Source organism: Scleropages formosus, chromosome 15 (assembly GCF_900964775.1).
Source record: "Scleropages formosus chromosome 15, fSclFor1.1, whole genome shotgun sequence".
In the NCBI taxonomy this organism is placed as follows: domain Eukaryota; kingdom Metazoa; phylum Chordata; class Actinopteri; order Osteoglossiformes; family Osteoglossidae; genus Scleropages; species Scleropages formosus.
This window is the reverse complement of record NC_041820.1, coordinates 7,301,629-7,323,053: the sequence shown is the minus strand read 5'-3', so window position 1 is coordinate 7,323,053 and position 21,425 is coordinate 7,301,629. Positions and strand designations below refer to the sequence as shown.

The 21,425-nt window shown below is 43.9% G+C and overlaps 2 protein-coding genes across 3 annotated transcripts; one reads left to right on the top strand and one right to left on the bottom strand.

The window, feature by feature from the left end:
• Nucleotides 1-1,925: 1,925 nt before the first annotated feature.
• On the bottom strand, nt 1,926-10,411 carry LOC108941746 (zinc finger and BTB domain-containing protein 2-like). Of its 2 annotated transcripts, none has more exons than XM_029258556.1 (3): nt 10,225-10,411; nt 4,945-5,125; nt 1,926-4,596 (listed from the first exon to the last, which is right to left on the bottom strand). In XM_029258556.1, the coding sequence occupies exons 2-3, from the start codon at nt 5,115-5,117 to the stop codon at nt 3,300-3,302; spliced, it is 1,470 nt and encodes a 489-aa protein (XP_029114389.1). In that variant the 5' UTR covers nt 5,118-5,125; nt 10,225-10,411; the 3' UTR covers nt 1,926-3,299. The 2 variants fall into 2 exon arrangements, with proteins under 2 accessions (XP_029114389.1, XP_029114390.1); XM_029258557.1 differs by lacking the exon at nt 10,225-10,411 and adding an exon at nt 7,230-7,399.
• A 5,014-nt stretch (nt 10,412-15,425) lies between these two features.
• On the top strand, nt 15,426-20,837 carry ccdc170 (coiled-coil domain containing 170). Its single transcript, XM_029258580.1, has 9 exons — nt 15,426-15,443; nt 15,777-15,989; nt 16,296-16,481; nt 17,020-17,328; nt 17,654-17,833; nt 18,701-18,874; nt 18,958-19,200; nt 19,722-19,958; nt 20,607-20,837. Exons 1-9 carry the CDS (start codon nt 15,426-15,428, stop codon nt 20,772-20,774), a joined length of 1,728 nt encoding a protein of 575 aa, XP_029114413.1. The 3' UTR covers nt 20,775-20,837.
• The last annotated feature ends 588 nt before the right edge of the window (nt 20,838-21,425 follow it).

Genomic DNA, 21,425 nt, shown 5'->3' with positions numbered 1-21,425 from the left:
AATTACTCTACAATATATAGCTGTTGCATGGATACTCATATTTAGAGCTGTTAAATTTGAATTTAAATTTTTCATTTCTTTTTAATAAAGGCAGCTCTTCTAAAATCTTAAAACTAAGACTGAAGTTTGTTTTGTAAAAATTAGATGGCCTGTCAAGTGATGTAGACTGCAGCCATATTTCCAAGATTGGGTGTCGTGTGAATGCCATTAACCAAGCAATGATCACGTGTGGACCACCTTGTGATATGAGCAGCATTAGTAAATATTAAAAATCACAGGAAGTGCCTTTCCCACCATTATGACAGTAGTCTTGGGTGGAATTAGAACACACCTGATCAAGTGCTCAATTTCTTGGAGACACAACAAAAAATGACAGATTATAAAAACAATATACAGAGCTCCACAAATTCCAGCAATTAATCCATAGAAAATGCAGAAGGATGCAAACCTTTCTGGAGAGAAAAAAAATATTTTTATTTTCACTCTTCACATGAAAATAAAAGACATTATGGGAAGACAGTATACATTCCTGAGAACATAGATCACAGCAGAAGTCGAGCTCAGCTAAGGGATTTTGTGCATAGAGGGGTGTTACTTTCCCACAGTGACCCGTTTGTAATATAAATCCCAAAACAGAAATCAGAAACCATATTAAAATAAAATGTTCAACATACCCGAAAATAAAAAAAAGCGGAACTTTCAAGTGTGACAAATGCAGGCATAAGATCAATTCATTGGCATTTTGTACTCCTTTTTAACTAATGAAATATAAAACAGAGTTCATTCCTGAAAGTTTTCAGTAGTCTTCACTATGCAATGCTGTGTTTTGGGAAAACAAAAATATTCGCTACATTATGCATTCTATGATACAATGCTTATTTACCAAAATCTTCACTATGGACTTTGACACAACTATCCTAATGCAGGGACTGAGACACTTGAGGTCCAAATATGAAACTTTCTAAACACACCTCTGGTGGCTCTACTCTTTTGAGTAGACAGTATTCCATCAAAAGGCTACAAATGGGATTCCTCTGGAGTCTCCTCTGTTAATAGTGTCATTTCCACATTTGCATCCGACTCCTGCAAAGCAGTCCAGATTACCAAAAAAAAGAGCTGCACGGGACAATGGAATACACAAACAAGGCTACAGAAGGTAACAAAAGAATGACGAGCAGAACAAAAAACCCAACATCCTGAAGTTTGAACAGAAAGATAAAAGGTACACAAAAACACCTGTTAAGTCCCCGTCAATTAAAGACATGACAACTATTTCCTATAAAGCAGTTCAGCTACCTAGATGCAAGAATTGCAATATAAGATATAAAATGCAGTATTCTTTACAAAAAGGTGTAAAACATGAAAAATTTGGGTTCTAAGACTGGATTCAAGTAATTTATCAAATTGGAAAGAATTACTTTGTACACACAGATAAATGCACATAAAACTTACATATGAAGTTATTCCATAACTCAAGACGGTATTGTCACAACACATAAGAGCTGTGAAAGGCCGAACAAATGCAGGAGTTAAGCAGTTATGGCACAGTGCAGCATGAGATTAACTTGGAGCTGGAAAGCATACGGTTATGTTTTCATGTCACTTGAGTGCAAGAACTACATTTCCCATGATCACCGGCGCACAGGAAATAAGGTACTTCTTCAAAGCTGCAGTTAATCGTTTCCAACTTTTCCTTTTTTAAATTTCGCAAATTAGCATGTGGCCATGTACAACATCTGCTCATTGTTCAATGAGACTGCAAAGAAAGTTTACATGTACTCATCACGCCTTAGTTCATTAATCCACTTCTTATTCTAAGTCATAAAACCTAACCTATTTAAAGAACTACTGTGGCAAAACATTATGTTTACTACAATTTAAACTTTAAAAACGCAAACAAAAAAAATTAAGCCAAATTACCCTATAGTCGATTTCTGTCAAGTAAATGTGCTAACAGACATTTTATGAAAAATTCTAGCACTTCCAATACAGCGCTAAGATGCAGAGCTCTATTATGACAACATGCTTTTCATGGGTCTTGGTGAGTAGGCATTTAAGCAAAGCCTGTCCAAAATATCAGTTTGAGTGCCTGGGGTTCGACGCTCTGTCTTCATGAAGTTCACGCACTTGGCTGGTTTACAAAGCAAGTAATGAAGGGAAAAACTGCTGCAATCAGTTTAACACAAGGATATTTTAGCAACCTCCTCGTCGATACATGAAGACTCGCCGCATTACGACTAGATTCGTCAACAATGGGAGGGAAAAGGTGGTTTGTTACTCCCCCGTCCTCTACAGCACTTATTCGGTGAGAGCTCAGGCGAAAGAAACATATTCAGTAGTCAACAGGCTGGAGTTAAAGCCTGTACCATGTAGGACCCGTGTGTCCAAATGTACATGGCGCAACAGCCGAAAACAGGCCTTCTCTAAGAGTCTCGTCCGTTTTTCACATTATTTAGACCGCAAACCTCCGGTTTTGCTCAATTTCTACCCAATTTGGACAAAAAAAAAAAAAAAAAATGTTTAGCTTGCTTCCTACCGTCTTGCATTTCTTCTCGCTGCTCATTCGGTAAACGCACCACATGCCAAACCCTACGTCCAATACATCCACTTCTCTGCAACTTGTGGCTTTTCACTTCTGAATTTTGAAACGCTGCCTCTGAGGAGGATGCTGGCAGCTTGAGTTATGACAGTAGCTTTGAACACGGCATCCTTTCTGTAAAAGTAACCAACAAGTCCCCGTTTCCAACGGTCACAGTCTCATTAGCACAGAAGTTCACCACAAGGCAATGGCTGTAGTTTATTCCCTGCTGTGATATGAAATTTAAAAAGAAAAATCACGAGTGACAAACCCTGCTCTGGAACGACAATTACTTGTAACTGTAAGAGCGACAGAAAAAGAAAAAAGAAGAAGTTAGCGCTTTTCTGAGCTTGACAAGTCCGCTTGACAAGTCCGCGATGCTACACCTCACACTCATGGCAAATGGCACAGTGTTTTGTAATTAGTCGTTAAAAAAGTTGAGCAACATTATGAAGTCATAGCACGTGTAATAAAAAGTATACTTCTATCTACACATTTCTTGTGCAAGCACTATTCCAATAAATGTTCAAAGAAAATATTTCTATTCACTTTGTCTTAATTTCCCTTCAGAAGTGTAATACTGGACATGAGAGAAAGTACAAAAGTACAAAAAGACTGCCTGATATATTGAATTTATACAACTAAAAACCATAGCTTAACTACTGACCATAATTTAACTAAATAAAAAGATATTTTATTAATAGTATCTACGAGGTGTGTCCTAATCGACTAAAATTCCCTCCGTTTTAATGGATGCAATTAAGGGTTTGGCATCTGAGGGGTCCGAGCCCTCGTCTTTGGAAAGTTCGTCCATCTGCATCGCCGACTGGTCGTCCAGCTCCAAGGGGGTCTGAGTGTTCTGGGCAAAGCATGTGTGCTTCATGACTTCATTGGGGCTGGAAAAGCACATCTCGCAGACGCTGCACTTGTACGGCCTGCCCGAGGAGAGGAAGAGCGCCTCAACCTGGCTGCTGTCCTCGCCAGGGCACAGCTCCATGCTCTGCTTGTTGACCATGGTGTAGGACTCAGCGCTCTGGTGAAGGCACACGTGGCGGGCCGCCTGGTTGGCCCTGCAGAAGCTCTTGCCGCAAGCGCTGCACTTGTACGGCTTTCCCGTGTGGATGTACATGTGCTCGCGCCAGTGGCTCTTCTGGATGAACTTGCGGCCGCAGGTGGAGCACTCGTACTTGCGCCTCTTCACCTCGCGCTCCAGGTCTATGCTCTCCAGGTTGTCGATGTCCGCTATGTCCGAGGGCGGCGGGGTCTCCGACTGGGACTGCTGGGGCTCCGCGTGGGGAGAAGAGTCCGCGGCAGGAGGCTGCTCTCCGTCGCTGACGATCACCTCGCAGGGGCGCTGCGCCTCCTCCAGCTCCCGTGTTACCTGCTCCGGCACGGGGGCGTCGGGCGCTTGAGCCGGGCTGGACGAGCCGGGTTCCGTCAAGCTGCCCGCCGCCGCCGACAGCGAGGCCTGAGCGTGAAGAAGCAGGTGCTCTCTCAGCAGGCTCCGCTGGTTGAAGCGGCTCCCGCACAGGTGGCAGGAGTAGTGCTTGCGGAAGGAGGCGCTGCGCTTCATGATGCTGGGCTTCACGTGGAGGATGGCGTTTGGCACGGGACCCTCGGCCGGTGTGGCTGCGACAGGCTCCTCTGCCGCAGGGGGCTCCGCCTCCGTGTAGGCGTCCGCCACCTTAGGCTCTCCGGCCGGCCGCTTGCCATCCGAAAGGTGCTCCCCTTCGAACGGGGACGAGAGATGCGACCTGGACAGGGCGGCCTGCTGGTCCGAAATCTGGATGCCGTAGAGCGAGGTGGTCATGAGGGCGTTCTGCTCGGCGTACGAGAAGGTCGCGTGACTGGTCATGCTGGCTTCCTGTAACAGAGGGTACGCGTGCAGGAACTTGACGCCCTGCTCCAATCGCAGCGGGTCGATGAGCTGAGGAGCCAGCTTGCCTGTGTACATGAGGTTCAGGAGGTAGCTAAAGATGTCGGGCTGGATGTCAGCTGGCTTCAGTCGCACGCAGTCGCTGAAAGTTGCGAGACACACGTACCATGGTAAATAACTCACACGGCTGTACCGGTTATCTAATAAACAGAACACTACTGATGTAATTACACTAACAATTACCATAAATTAATAATTTACCCATCTATACAGCTCAGTAATTTTTACTGGAGAGATTCAGGGTAAAGAACTGCGCTCCATGGTACTACAACAGAAGGTGGGACTCAAACCTTTGACCGCCAAGTCTAAAGGCGGTAGCTCTACCCTCCATGCTACCTGCCACCAATCGAGGCCGCTTCTTCGAAATTCTTTGAAGCAACCGCGCGAGCTCTCCAGCTCCCGCGAGACACAAAAGGCGATGCTCCTCTACCTGTCTTGGTGGATGAACAGCATTCGGAAGTAGTTTGAGAAGGCCGCCAACACGGCTTTGTGCGCTTTGAAGAAGACGTCGCCGATGGCCACCGTGCAGTCGCACAGGAAACCAAACCCCCTCTGAGCGTTGAGCTGCTGGAGGAGAACAAGACCATGGTTGGCCAGCTCCATTCTTCAACCTGCACAAAAGCCAGAGACGAAACTCAAGTTTCCTGTGAAGCCAAGGCCCAAAAAAGGCGCAAGAAGTGTGCCGAGAGGGCTATTTTGAAGTTACTCAGGGAAACAGTAAAAATACAAAAAAATAAAAACAAACATACTTTAATGACATCAAGCTCGCCTTAAAAAATACTGGGGGGGAGAATTCCCTATTAGGATTGAATGCATGAATTAACCCACCCGTTCGATGTGACACAGCTACGTGGTGATCAGAGACCCAGGGCTCTTTCAGTACTTTTTTGTTCATCTGCAGTCACACTTGGGGGGAGGGGAGACCCGTACCCATTAACACGGAGAAAACTGCACACGCGTAGATGAGAGCGGTAAAGCGGCTTCGGCAGGAAGGCTACAATTTCACGTAACGCAGCACGCATAGGGAAGTAGCCGGGATATGTATAGCTATGGTGAAATACAGAAGTGGTTGGTTCCAACAGAAGCCGCCACCGTTACATTTGGAACATAGTAAAAGGCTGCGTTTTTCTGTAACGCTTTTACAGGCATCCCTAAACAATGACAGAGGCACGGAGACTTACGGAAATGATATTGCTTTACAGTTTCTGTTTTAAAAACATTAAAACTTTTATTGTTGATCTGCAGCAATGTCAAACTTTGAGGACATCAAAGCCAAACAGGCAGGTTGATGAGACGGCGGAAACGGCACTGCCTGCGGTCAGCCCCACAGAGGTTGGCATGGTGCAGACAACTTAGCGCTGGGTGTGTTTAGGGTGTGTGTGGTTGCCCTGTCCAATAAGGACAGCTTAGGTTTTTCCTTTTAAATGTGGCAGCTACTGTTACTATGGCAACTTGCCAAAATGATGGTTGCATGGGACCCCGGAACCCAAAGATGAGCGTTAGTACTAAACTATAATCCACCAAGACCTTTCTAAAATTTTAAATTCACTCTCCTTAAGTGTCACTCCCATATAGTGTTTATTACTCTAAATCTGAACTTTTATGTTAGAAATTTTAAATCAGTGTTTCAGTTCTGCACATTTTGAGCCATATACATTTACGCATGTGGCAGGCACTCTTCTCCAAAGTGATGCAGAACTTGGAGTAAACAAAAGTGCATTCAGCAACAGACAAAGGGTTGTAAATACAGACACACTATTATCAGAAGTGCTTGACTGACATCAGCACTGCACTGGTGCACATCACTCAAGTAGCAGCGTAAAGAAGCGATATTGAAAATAAGGCATATGTATATATTCATAGAAGATGGACAAATTTAAGAAGCTGTCAGGAGATCAGGAGACAAATCTCCTGCTATGCTGACAACAACCAGCTCTTCTTCTCTTCCTCTCTTTTCCCACTGAAGATACAGACATTTCCTCCTGCATCTCCACCTACCTCGTTCCACAACACTGCCAGGATGTCTGATAACCATTTACCGATCAAGCTCTCTAAAACAGAGATCCTTCACCTCCCAGCTGGTCCATCTTCCTGTCAAGAACTCTATCAAGCTGGACAACTTGCTCATTTACCAACCTCATCGGCTAAGAGCTTGGGAGAACTGACTGGGAGAACTCAAATCTGCCTTTCTCTCAACATATCAAAACCACAACCTGGACCTGCAGATTCATCCTGCACAGTATCCACAGAATCTGCCCCATCTCACAACCTCTACGCAACTCCTGGTCCAGGCTGTGGCGATATCCCTCGTGGACTACTGCAACTCTCCAGTCTGCCCTTCCAACCTCTGTCATCAAACCTCTATATCTGATACAGAACGCTGCTGGACGAGTAGCGTTTTACCTGCCGAAGCTTTCCTACGTATCTCCCCTCCTCGTCCCTCTGCATTGGCTTCCATTAGCTGCCTGGATCAAATTCGACACCCTGGCTACGGCCTACATTACCATCAACGGATCTGCTCTGATCGCTTGGTACACTCCAACCAGACTGCTACGCTCCTCCACTTCTGCCATCCTGGTGGTCCCACACACAAAAGGTCCAAAATCAAAAGCACAAAGGATTTCAGTTCTGGCTCCAATGTGGTGGAATGACCGTCCCATCTCACTCAGAACTGCAGAATGTAATGCAACATTCAAGTAGGGTCTCAAAACTTACCTCTTTCGGGCTCACTTCTCCCCAGTCTCCTTGGTGCTCGAAAAAAAGTGTACAAGAGCATCAAATACAAAAATAAAGATATCCAGCCACCCATGTAATGTATATATTATATGTATGCTGGTTTACACTGTGGTAAAAGACAAACTGACTATACCTCAAGAATTGTATGCCTGCATCTAAATCTCTCCAGTGGTGTCACTCTGTTGCATTGATTTCGGAGATCTACATCGCTTTGAAGAAAAGTGTATGCTAAATGTATATATACACATGTAAATTGATTTAAAAAGATGTGTTTTGAGACCCTTCTGGAATGCTTGGTGGGATTCAGCAGCTCTGAAGGACAAAGAAAGATCCAAAATACCATAAATAACGCCACAATGTAAGAAATAAACATTTTCTCTTTTTGTACTACGGTAGCCCTCTCTATGACTTTAAGGCCAGTGAGCACAGTCCAGCTGAAAAAGCCCTGCTACTCATGATCCCCAGCAGAGCCACAGACCTCAACTGGGACCCGAGCGTGCATGTGAGATCTGCCCGTGATGCGGAAGCTGACAGGAAGCAGGAAAAACGGCCGCTAGATCTTTCAGCGTCATGCGCCGCTGAACGCGTTCCGTTGAAGCAAGTGGGGCGGCCGCGGACCGCTGGGTCTAGGCTGCAGACTATTTAAGGCCTGCGGTTTGAACGTATCCGCCAAGAGCGCTTTGCAGGGGCCTCATGTTCGGGGCTATGAGATGCATCGCCTGAGAGTTCTCAGCGAGTGCGTTCAGTTTAATATCAGTTTAATTATGAAAAACATTCGATCACAGTTCAAATTCAAGTCTGGTCCCTCGGATGGAAGAGAAGCCAGCATTCTCTGCAGACCACGGGAGCGAAGGAGTCAAACGCGCTGTCCGAAGAGTGGGCTTGAGACGACTTTGCCGTCAAAGCAAGAGCGTGGTGCCGGTAGCACACCGTGACATTTTCCACCGCAGCATGGACTCCCTCCGTGGAACATCTATGACACAACGCAAAGCCACACCTACGGTAACAGCAGCGTGTCGCCAAAACCTGCTCACCTGGATGCTCGCAGGATGTTGCGCAAGGGTCCAACTTAGAATTTACCCACCGTTCACAATATTCTGGCCAGTTTCCTTCTATCAAACAACATCCCCCCTCCCCAATCAAAACAATTCATTTTCTGATATGTCATTCCCAAACACGTAAACAACGCAACTCTGCCACTGTTTCAATCTCTTATTTTATTAGTAAACTACTGAGAGGAAAAAAAAAAAAATACACAGTTAAAATCGAAAAATATATTTTCAGAAAGAAAAATCTACATTAAGCACAACTTGTACTGACTTTCAAAGCCAACTTTTGTTTTAAGGTTAAGGTCTGAGTCACATGACCCCATGCATTAAGGACAGTCTCACCAGTTAAGGATGATAAACACAAGTATGAAAATAATAATAATAATAATAATAATAATAATAATCCCATGTTCTGTACCAACTCACATCTGGGATGGAACAAAACCAAACACAGAAGGAGCTGGAAACACCTGTAGGTTGTGTGAACTGGACCAGCAACAAGAAGGACTTTGGGTCCAGTCCTGGGCTTCCAGCATCCTTCTCCAAACACACCTTCTGCTACTTTGCTGCAATACATTCACCAAGAATATGTGTATAAGTGTAGGACTGTTACACTCAATGTACTTTTACCTTTATTCATTTAGCTCATTCTTTTCCCCAATGAATGAGCTGCAATGATTTGTTCAGCTGGGTAATTTTTACTGTATCCATCCAAGGTAAGTACCCTGACCAAGGGACTAAAGGCAGAGAGGGATCTGAGCCTGCTTTAACCGCTACGCCACCTGCTGCCCCAGTGTAATATCATACATCGCCAATAAACTGCATATGACCACTCGCAAGTATTTCCATTCAATTGCAGTTTTTTTACATATAAGGGCCAATCCGTGAGAAACTTATTTGTTTTTAACAAACGTGTTTCAACTTCCGAAACTCGGACCATGCTGAACTGGAAAAGCGCAGGTCTCTCGGGCACCGAACTCACCGGAAACCCGACCGGCTCCACGTGCACAAACAACCAAACAAGTGGCAGCACCCAGCATTATGCTCCATTATAATTTTGTTTCCCCCCCCCCCCCCCCCTTGTTGTTTTTCTTAACACTACTGCTTCTTAATGATGACCAGCTTCCAGTCTAGACTTCCAGCCATAATCAATAACTGAGCTGGAAGTGCATAAAAGTGTCACTGCACACTGAACTCTTCACAAAAGTCATTCTGGTTACTACTGTTTTCTGTACATTTACATTGTAACTATTTATTTTTACAGTCCATGATGATGAAAGTATTGAGTGATGCGCAGCTATAATGAATTATATATACGTGTGTGTATGAGTGTTTGCGTTTCAGTGTACGTGTGTATGAAAGACTCAAAGAGTAAAGTGTGTTTGTGAGCCCTGCGTGTGTGTGTGTGTGTGTGTGACACGCGGACCGGACAGTCCCCCCGCAGAGTGAAACCACTTCCGCACTGCGCTTTCCTACAAACAAAAAAAAAAAGAAAAAAAAAAAAAAAAAGTCCCCCCCGCCCCCCAGCCTCCTCCTAAAAAAACACGACAGTTGTAGCGTTAATCTGCCCCCACGCCACGCTATAAAAAAACCGCCCCAATTCCTACATTTTACTTCACGAACACGGCTCGCGGGACATGCCCCGGTCGGCTCGCGCTGCTCCCACCACCCCCACGCGACCCCCGCGCTCGCGCGAACAAAGTGGGCTCACACACAGACACACACGCACGGACACGCCGCCGCGAGCGGGACGACGAGGCGGGGAGCTCGCGGAGTGGGCTTCCTTCAGGGAGAAATTTTTCAAAAAATTAAAACTTCACAATAAATAAATCGCGCCGAATTTCAAGGAACACGTGCACATTTGACGGGAAAACAAACAAAAGGGAGCGCGCGCGGAGCGAGCACCGCCCGCGTGCGGTTCGTACCTTTTTTTGTGCGCCTCCTGCGAACGCGCGGACTCGGGCGTGTTGTCGTCTCTTTACCGGGGGGGCACTTCTCTGTTCCTGCACAGCGCAGCATCGGCGGCAGCTAGTCGGTGTTTTCCGGTCGCGTTACGTTACGGTCACATGACCGTCCCCTGAGAAGCTCGCGCCAGCAGCTTGCTTGCTCGCTCGCTCGCCCTCGCGCGCGCTTTCTTTTTCTCTCTCTCTCTCTCTCTCTCTCTCTCTCTCTCTCGCTCTCTCTCTCGCTCGCGCTCTCTCTCTCCCTCCCTCCGCGTCCGGGACATTTTGCACGTTTTGCGTGTGACCGTTAAATGGCTGCGCTGCCGCGCTGTGCGGCGCGGTGGACTGCGGGACGCAGCCTGCGACACACTTCCTCCAGTCACACACTGACTGGAAACAGTTTCATTATCGGTTACTTCAGCGCCGTTTACACCGTTAGGTTTCGGTGACATTATGATTATGTTCATATGTTCCCAGTTACATCTGAAGTTCTTTCGTTACGTTTCCGTTAAAATTGTGCGTAACGTTCACACATTCATACATGCTCGCTTACTTGTCGCAGTTGTGTGTTAAATTTGAATAGCTCCCGTTAAGTTTTAAGTTGATTACGTTTTAGTATCACTTTAATCCACTCATTATGATATCAGTAACCCTGTGTTCTTTTGCACGGTCTGTGACACTTATGTTTCAAGTTATATCTTCTTGTTCACTGTTACCGGGATAGGCGCCGGCCCACCGCGACCCTGGCTTGGACAAGGGGTTACCGACAGTGAGATCGAGTGTTGTATTTCGCTTCCATTCACGGTTACATGTTATATTTACAGTTACATTTTCAATTAGACTGTTATGTTTACAGTTACATTGTCTGCTCCATTGCCACTGTTTCACTTTGGCCCACTGTGTTTCATTTCCAGTTCAGTTTCATGATCTTTTACAATTATTAAAAACGAATAAACAAAAAACCCAGCGTTTCTGCTATCTTTCATATTTTATATAAAACCTAAAAATAGACTTGATAGTAAAGGAGAAAACAATGTCTCACAACAGATAGTGATATATATTTAAGATGTAATAACATCTAACCCCCACCTTCTTTGAATATATATCTATTATATACACATTCATAAAATATATATTTCAATGCCCTTTGGAATCAGTGTTATCAATAATCAATGGATGAATAAATTCACACATATTTTTTGTCCATTTGTTGTACTTTTTAATTCTCTTCTTGCTTCATGCAGTTACATTGTTACATGACGTTATACACATACCCACATCCTGGACGGGACGCCAGTCCATCACAAGGCACCCCAAGTGGGACTCGAACCAGAGACCCACCAGAGAGCAGGACCCGGCCAAGCCCACTGCAGAACCGCACCCTCTATTATAATAAAAAGTTAGTGCAAAACATGAAAGTGTCTGGATAGGCAGTGACTTACAGGGTTATTTTCTACTGTTATGAACCGGGAAGCAGTAGCTCTTATAGGAAATCATAATAGCTGAGATTAGCACAAATACAGATGTTTTACATTTACATTACGTTTACATTTATTCACTTAACAGTCACTTTTCTCCAAAGTGACGTACATCGCAGAGAAAATACAATTTGTGCATTACATTAGGAGAAAGAGACACAGTTGCAGACGTGATTCTGAAGTAGTTTTAAAACCAGTTGTTTGCTGAACTCAGTAGAATCCTTCTTTGGATTCATCTAAAATGAACTGTATGTATGGTATGTTTAAATCCCGCTCATATTTCAGTTTAAAATGCGCTACTGAAATGGACACATAAAATTAAGTGACAAAAGCAAGAGACTTTATTTTATAATCCTTAAAAACATTGTTTTTGTACAATCAGGCATATATATTTTTACAATCTATTTCCAGCACTGTGATAAATACATTGTGGTAAAACCCCAAAATTCAATATTTTGAAATGTGAACAAACATTTTGATTAGCCAGATTTGCAAGATGTTTTACTGTTTCGGAGAGCTGAAGTGCTTTATAAAATCACATTTTAATTCTAGTTTTCAGAGTTGAAGTCCGCAGCTGACAACTCCTCCTCCAATAGACCAGTGATCCATGTTTGTGTGTTGCCTGGAAACCTGAGTTTAACCATTCGAATTCCTCACTGAAATGGCTTCTTCTTTTGGGTTCAGGGTTGCTGTAATTATTGTCTTGCATCAGCTTTGAATCCACTAGTACATTCTGGAAAAAAAAAAAAAAAAACACTGTGTGTTACATTTTGTAAATGGACCCTAAAAGGAATAACTCGGGTGAAATCTCTCCTGTTTTGAACACAACACCTCCCCTGAAGGTAAGTATCTGTCATTTAAGACACATAGAGTTCTGTTCTAATAGTTCTGGGTTTTGCTGTCATTTCTTTGACATTTGCACATATTTATATTGTAATATTTGTGTGAAATACACTTCAGTCGACACACTTTTTAACAACTTCTTAGAATGCATATTAGAATAAATTTTTTTACCAAAGAATTTTTAAATTTAACTGCATATTTTGCCTAGAACAAAATTAGCAAGTAAAGGCTTCCCTCACATAAGAAACGTTCATATCATGAGAATTCAGACTTAGAAGCGCAAGTATTTTGTACCATAAAATTTGCATAATAACATATCAACTCACACTTACATGAAACACCCTGCAGAAATAGAAATTTCACTATGTCGAGTACCACACTGAGATGAGCAGCTTGCCCTTTGTGTGGTGTGGCTTTTCCTTCAAATCTCAGTTCTCTCATAGTTTGGCACTTGCTCATAATCATCTTTCAGAAATCTTGTGTAACTTTTTGTCATTGTGTATGATCATCGTCTGTAGTAAAAATGAGCCAGAAATGAAAAAAAACAATGTGTTAAATCGAGTGGAAAGGCAAAGGAAAGCCTTGACTGTCAGTGTAAAACTCTGAAGAATTAAACACAGAACGGATCTGATTCACTGTCATATTTCGCAAATTAAAAGTACCCCAGTTGAGAGGGGTTACAAACATTACAAGTGATCAAAGTGATGACAAGAATCGCTTTGTTAGGTAGTGCTTTAATAATAATAATAATAATAATAATAATAATAATAAGAATAATGATAGTAATACTAATTTAAAAATAGCACATTGAAAAGCAGTCTCAAAACGATTTACAATGAAGAAAACATAGGTTACATCTTTACAACGTGGGTTATTAATTTACAATCTATACCACTATTCAAATAACATCAATAAATGAATAACATCCATTTTCAGCAATCACTTACCTAATATAGGGTCACAGTGACCCAGAGTCCTACTGAAGCACAGAGCATGAGGCAGGATACACCCTGGACAGGGTACCAGTCCATCCTAGGACAATCACACACACCTGACTCACACATACACACACTACAGGCAATTTTGAGTCACCGGTTCACCTGAAACACATCTTTGAACTGTGGGAAGAAACTGAACAACCTGAGAAAACTCACGTGAACACAGAAAGAACATGAAAACTGCACAAAGGATACGGCAGCTTCAAACTGATATCCTACCCCACAGCAGAGACGCTTTAGAAATGGATTCAGCAGTTCTGAGGGAAAGAGGGAGCTCAATCTAACACATCAGTGCCAAAACCAAGACTTTCAGTTTTGGACAATGCATGAATGGATCATACAGCTCTTGCTGGGATGTAGAGTGTGATCAGGTCTTATAGGTATCGTAGTGCAGATCCTTTTATTGTTTTGTAGGCTGTAATCAGAGCCTTGAACTTGATACTGGCAACCATAAGAAGCTAACAGAGAGAGATGAGAAGAGCAGGTACATGGGAATGTTTTGACGCATCGAAAACAACTTGTGCCTCAGCATTGTGGGATAGGTCGAGAGGCTTCATGATGGATCCAAGAACACAAGAGAGGAGGAAGTTAGAATAGTGAAGGTGGGTTATCACCATGGCCTGGACCAAAAGCTGTGTGACGTGTATTACAAGACATGAATGAATCCTACAAATGTTGTACAAAAAAATAACTAAAAAATATGAAATGGCGCACTGTTCAGATGATTAAAATCCAGTGAAAGGTAACACCCTATAGGCTTAGCCACACTCGAAAAACTTGCCTTACTCAGTCAGTGTAGCTGATTTGATGTTTGATGAGACCCACAAGCGCCGACTTCAGTATAAGTTATACAGCTCATTTATTGCCGCTAATTGAATGGCAACTAATGTCGCTAATTCAGTAATATCTCATTGCTAAATTATTGACATTGACATTTCGGTTACAACGCACACAAAACTTGTTTTGAAGAATTTACAACCTCGCTACACAATAGAAGAGCAACTTGCTGTTACATGTTCCCTGTTCACATTTATTTAGGTGACTTACACTGCTAGATACACTACTTACACTGGGTCACTCATTCATACATCAGTGGAACACACTCTCTCACACACTATGGGGGAACCTGAACGGCATGCCTTTGGACTGTGGGAGGAAACCAGAGCACTGGCAGGAACCCTCATAGACATAGGGAGAACATGCAAACTCCACACAGACTGAGCAGGGATCAAACCCGCACTCTCTCGCACCGCTGTGAGACAGCAGCGCTACTTACTGCGCCACCCTGTTACCTTGTTCTCTTATATAGAAGGGTAAATGATTGTAGAGAATTTGCTGAAGCATATCTAGAAGAGTAAGTCACATTGGATAAAGGCATCAGCTAAATACTACGAAATAATCATTACACACCCCCTTTGGAGAAAACACTCCCTTTCGTGAGCTGTTTTCCTGGTCAGGGTCACAATAGTCTGGAGCACATCCCAGATCACTGGGCACAAGGCTAAGGCGGTACACCAGATCATCGGAGGGTAACCATACGCTACAGGCAATTTAAAGTGCCTAATTCACCCGTACTGGAGGAGGAAACCCACACGGGCATGGGCTGAACATACAAGCCCCACACAGATGGAGCTTGATTCAAGCAGCCCAACCCGCTGCACCACCGTGCCACCCCGTTCAGACAAAGCCTCTGCTAAATTAATGAGCGTAAACATCTCATACTGCTCAGCTGTCGGAAAATGCGCAAAATCCGCATTCGGTTCTTGTACAGCCAATTAAATTAGTCATAAGTTGAAACAGTATTAAGTGAAACGCCACTTCGAATTGAATTTTCCTAACTCAAGTGCCTCTGATACTTACATATATGCTGAAGTTACACATGGTAAGTACACATCACAATCAAACTAGGATGATTTTTAAATATAAATGTGAATACCGTTGTAATGTTCCTCTTTATTCATTATTTTCACATCCCCAGGAACAAATAAACGTGTTAGAGAGTCATCTACAAGAAAACAATGTGATTCTGGCACCGACTTCAGACAAGTATTTCTTTCCATATCTGTTTGTGACGCAATACACTACATCACACAAAACCCTGTTATTTCATCTTTATTATTTTTTTTATTATTGATTTGTTTAGAACATCACTTTCATTTTCCACTCTATTCACAAAGTTGCTTTCGCAGTGTCAGAATGATGTGCACAATGAAAGCGTTCACGTGTTCAACGAAGAGAATGCGGTATCGTGATATATGGATGTTTATTTACTTCGCTGAGCAGAAAGTATGCGAGTGCAGAGAACGGGTCGGCCCCGGACATCCCGGATGCAGAAAGGAGATACCAGGATTTTGCCCTCAGACTTGCAGACAGGTTGTCCATCTGTCTGAAAGGGAAAGAAGATCCGTTGGATTTCATTGCGTCTCTGGTGAATGTTGCTCTTAAAATCACATTTATATTTACATTTATTTATTTATCAGACACTTTTCTCCAAAGCGACTTCCAATGAACTCTATGTAGTGTTACCATCCCACACACCTTATTCACTGCGGTGATTTACACTGCTTACACTGGCTCACTCATCCATACATCAGTGGAACACACACACACTCTCTCTGTCACTCACACACTGTGGGGGAACCTGAACAGCATGTCTTTGGACTTTGCACGTCTTTAAAAAAAAATTGTGGTTGAGAGGTGGTTCCAGTTCAACGAACCCTGATTCTTCGTTTAGGCTGACGCTCTATGCGAGGAGAAGGAGAGGCAATGTGCTGAGCTCCGCAGCCTAAAGGAGAGTGTGGCGGCCGGCGAAGTGGAGCGTAAGGCCGGCCGTCGGACGGTGATGAGGCTCGTGGCAGAGGTGCGCCGGGAACAGCGGGTCTCGACAGCCCGGGCTGAGGAGTTGCAGTCGGTCCGACAGGTGGAGTACGGTCTGCTTCCAGGGCTGCCTCAATAGATAAATGTAAATGATTATACTATTGAAACACACAATAGTGCAGAAAACACAAGATTATGTGGACCCAGGGGTGGGCAACCATTTTTTCTGACCATTTCGGTAGCCAATCAATAGAGGCAGTGGCTAAAAGAGCGGTTAAAGCTCATGTCTTAGATTCAAAGACAGGAGGTTTGAACCCCCACCTCCTGGTGTCATACCTTTGACTTACTTACCCTGAATTTCCCCCCTCGAAATTACTCAGTTGTGTAAACGGGTGAAAGAACCGTAGACTAACGCTGTATGTTGCTTTGGATTGGATCAGTTTTCTTTTTTTTTTTTTTTTAAATTTATGAAAAATTATTTGCTTCTCTTAAATCGAGCTGGCCACACTTTTTTACAAAATGGATACTTGTTGCCACGGCCAATGGTTTACCTGCCACTGCAGGCCACTATCAGCCAGTGAGACATGGCATGAACTTCATAAATTTATTCTTCATGTCCATTGTGTTTCTAAATTTGCCAGCAATATGACCGTGCCTTGAGGGACCAGCAGGCAGAAAACCGGGTCTTGAGGGAGAGGCTGGAGACCAGCCGACGTGCCCTGGTCGACTCTCAGCAGGAGGCGGGTCGACTGGAGGCTCGCTCCCAGGAGATGGAGAGCAGCCTGCGCTGCAGCCAGAGCGATGCTCAGGTGGTGCGGGGCCTGCTACGGGCCTTCGCAGAAGAGGTCGCGGCACTGGTGCGAACCCACCAGGAGCCTGGCCTTTGCGCTGAGGATGAGGCTCAGAGGAAACTGAAGGAGAACAGCAGCGAGAAGGACCGTGGAGTGGAGGTAATGAAATGTACAGAAAGGTTATGGAGCAGGTAGGAGATCTGGAGGGAAGTGGGTCCGAAAGAGATGCACTCTGAGACCCTTATTGAATAACGAAGGGATTCAGCAGTTCTGAGTGAGCGAGGGAGACCATTCTACCACATTGGAACCAGAACCGAGAACCTTTGGCTTTTGATTTCAGACCTCTTGTCCATGGGACCATCAAATTACAAGAGGCTGAGAATTCAGCAGTGCTCACTGTGCTCCGCTACATGGTCATTCCATAGTAAAATCATACATAAACTGACATTTGGTATTGCTCTGTATGTGTCCCTCTGCAATTCAGTACAGCACAACTACGGAGACCAGGTTGACCCAGGTTCTGGGGGATTTGGACAGGCTGCTGGGCTTCCAGCAGGAGGCGCTGCGGAAAGAGCGGTCGGCCGAGCAGCGGATGCAGGAGCTTGAGGCGGAGCTTCTGTCAGCCAATGTGTTCCGCGAGGACTTTAGCCGCGAAAGACACAACGTGAGGCCAAGGCAGCAGCCTATAGATTCCCAGTGCATGCTTTCCTTGAACTGCAAAATAATAAATAAATAAATAAATACAGAAGGACATTCCATTTACATTTATTCATTCAGTTGTTCTTCTTTTCCGTGCATCTTGCTATTTTGCAAATAAACAGAAAACATGAACCATGAACATTATTGAAAAGCCGGATTTATGATCATGTAGCATTTTTTAATAGGAAAATTATTTCCACTGATTTACTGATTTTTATAGCATAAGACATGTGATCTTTGCTATTGCTCTTGTTCATTCTGTGACCAAATCATTGCAGCTAAGGGGTGTTTTTAGGTAAATGGTACATTTAGTTTATCACATTTAATTGTTCTTATGCTACAGCATTAAGAAGGTTTTTGACTAATTTATGTGTGTTTATTAATCCCTTGGGTCGTTTAAGGCCACACTCCATATTCTGCCACTAGAGGGTGATTTTAGCTAAAATAACAGTCTCATGATGCCTTTTGGCAGGTAGCAAAATTTCTCAACCTGCCTACCTGTGCGCTGGTAAAATGCCACCTGCCACGACACACTAGCCATCTATGGCAGGATGGGACAGTCGACACAAAAAAGTGGCCTTTGTTATGTTTAGCTGAGTGAGGCAGGTGGTCCTTGACGGTCGGGGTGAGATGGGGCTAATTTGGGGCAGCTTGGGCTGCTTACAACATGCATTTTTGGAGAAAGTGTGTATCCGTGGTCATCATTCCCAAGTTGAGGTGGCTGTGAAGGCTCTAGGAGGAAATGGAAAGACTGTGTTTCAAAAGTCTTCATTTCCTACTTTGCAAGCTCTAAGATGAAACATCCTCAGAAGAATGTCTCTGTGGATTCCAGAACCAGCAGTTCTTGGACCAGCTGTCAAAAGCAATGAAGTTGGACTCAGTCACCGTTGATGTTGGTCTCGACATGAGGATGGAGGCTATTTTGCTGCGAACAGAGCAACTGGTGAAACAGGAAGGGAGATCTTTGCTGGAAAGCAAGAGTATGGTCCACGGCTTGCAGAGAAAGGTACAGGAAATGACAAATTAGACCTATTGACACCATCTGCTTCCCATCCCTGGAAGTGTGAAACTGAGTTGTGTTTCCCCCAGCTGAAGGCCCACAAGGAGCGCCTGGAGAGCAAGGAGTTGCACATAGACATGCTGAGGAAAAAGGTTTCTCAGCTGGAGGAAGAGAAGAGGAAATGCTTCACATTGGCTATGGAGCAAAGCAACACCCAGATGGAAAAAAGGAAGCTGCAAAAGAAGGTTGAGCGTTTACAGAAGGAGCTGGAAATATCTCACCAGTCCAACTTGGAGCTTAAAGCACAGCTCTCTCTCACCAATGAGCTCAAGGTAGGACCATGGACAACACAACTTTGTTACCATAGTAACATCCATCCATTAATTGTGAGTAAACACTTGTCCAGTGTAACACTGAGGTGGTCTAGAGCCTATCCTAGCAACACAGAGCTTGAGGCTGGGTACACCCTGGAGAGGTTTCCTGTTCATTACTTGGCAATTACACACATTCTATAACTCACACACTAGTTCAGAAACACATGTCTTTGGAAGGTGGGAGGAAACCAGAGCACCCAGTGGACTTCCACAGGAACATGGGAAGAACATGCAAACTGCACAAACCGAGCTGGGTTCGAAGCCACGTCCAGACCCACAGCCTAGAAGCTCCCTACTACAGGAAGAGCAGATTTCAAACACATAAGGAACTGGGTGACACTGAAGTTTGCTGAACCACAGACACTGATATTATCGTACTGATCTTTATGAATTAGTCTGTCTGCCAAATGTTTAATCCCCTTATGTGAAAAAAATACAATTGCATTCATTAGAAGTTCTTGATTTGTGTTCACACGGAGATCAAGGTAATTGAGCAGCGTCAGATTACAGAAGATCAAACCAAAACCCTGGAGAAGGTGCAAAAGGAGAAGCTGAAGGCAGCAGAGAAGTTTGCCACTGAAAAGTCCCAGTTGGAAAGCAAATATGAAGAAGCCAAAGTGGGGCAGGAACAAGCCCAGCGAGTGCTGGAGAGCAGCTCTAATGAACTAGGCGTCCTCAAGCAGAGCTTTGCAGAGCTTGCGGAAAAAGAGAGACAGGTGCGTTGTGCAAAATCAGATTTGAAGCAAGTGAATTTTGGGTTACACTATAAATAAACTAATATTAAATAATAAACTGCTCCAGGTATTTTTGCAATTAGTAATGAGCCTAAATCCCCCCAGAATGTGGTCATGATAGAAGATATGCAGCCTCAGAAACATAGTGTTCCTCATCATCTCTTGAGGGCTTTGGGTGACTAACTAAAAAGTTGTTACTTGAGCAAGCAGTTAACTCTTCCCTTAATTTGAATTGATGACCTTGTAGGACAGCAGGGTGATTAGAGTGAACAGATGTTAATGTAGGTCAATTAGTCCATTTATCATCAACAACCGCTTATCCCGAGCAGGGTCACGGTAAGCCAGAGCCTTGCCCGGCAACACAGGGCATAAGGCCAAGGTGGGGAGGAGATACACCCAGGACAGGACGCCAGTCCATCACAAGGCACCCCAAGCAGGGCTTGAACCCCACACTCGCTACGCAGTAAGAAGCAGGTGAACCCACCGCACCACTGCCACCCCCCTAGGTTGATTAGTATACGGACCTATCCCTGTCACCTTGGATAAATGTATTTTCAGGTGAGTTAGTTTTTTCATTCCTAATGTTAGTTTTAATATTTACTAGGCTTTTCCCTGTATTCCTAATGGTAGCTGACGGACTTCCGCAAGGTTGTGTCGCAGATGCTGGGCCTGGACATCAGCTCCCTGGCGCTGCCAGACTACGAGATTATCAAGACCCTTGAGCGACTACTTCACGCGCCCCACAGAGTCCATCAGGAGTGGCTGTGCCAAACTCACCCACACAGCCAACTCACTTAGGACTTCCTTGGGTTTGGGGGGTTGGGGGGTTGGGGGTTGAGTGGATTCACATGGTGCCAGTCAACACCCAACATAATAAAGAGAGCTCTGTCTCATTGTGAATTATGAGTTATGTTTTGCATGCAATGATATCTACGCATAAGTAGTATTAACTGAGATTTTCTATCCATCAGTCCACATGCAGTAACTACTGATCGAATGAGGGTTCCGGTGAGAATATGTATCGGAATAATCTTATGTAATCACACAAGCTACATATAACTGGAGTGCAACAATGTAATTCAAAAGATGAAATCTGTTGTAGTGGTTTGTAGATCAGGGCTTTGTCATTTGAAACATAATATGCATCATAATTAAAGTGGTTCACTCATGTAAATTAAATTATATTGAAATGTTACATTCAAATAATGCATAAATTAAAAAATTGGTATGAACATTTGAGCACTGATGCCTCCATGGCATTGATTTCCTTTATGCTTTATGGTTTCTTCATTTCCAGTATCCTTTCTATAGGAAAGCTTTTCACCTGAACCTGGTGAATTACAGCTTGACCTCACACTGGTAAGAGAAATCTATTTATAAAATAAAGGATATAAAGAAGAATTGGTGAATGAAGAGTTTCTGGTATTATCTTTCTCTTTTACCCAAAGA

Bases quoted from the DNA above. Each gene is read 5' to 3' on its own strand.
- LOC108941746 (XM_029258556.1), bottom strand. From the start codon at position 5,117: ATGGAGCTGGCCAACCATGGTCTTGTTCTCCTCCAGCAGCTCAACGCT. The intron at 4,597-4,944 runs GTAGAGGAGCAT...CGCAACTTTCAG, and splicing joins CTGTTCATCCACCAAGACAG to CGACTGCGTGCGACTGAAGC.
- ccdc170 (XM_029258580.1), top strand. The intron at 18,875-18,957 runs GTACAGGAAATG...TGTTTCCCCCAG, and splicing joins TCCACGGCTTGCAGAGAAAG to CTGAAGGCCCACAAGGAGCG. The intron at 19,201-19,721 runs GTAGGACCATGG...GTTCACACGGAG, and splicing joins CTCTCACCAATGAGCTCAAG to ATCAAGGTAATTGAGCAGCG.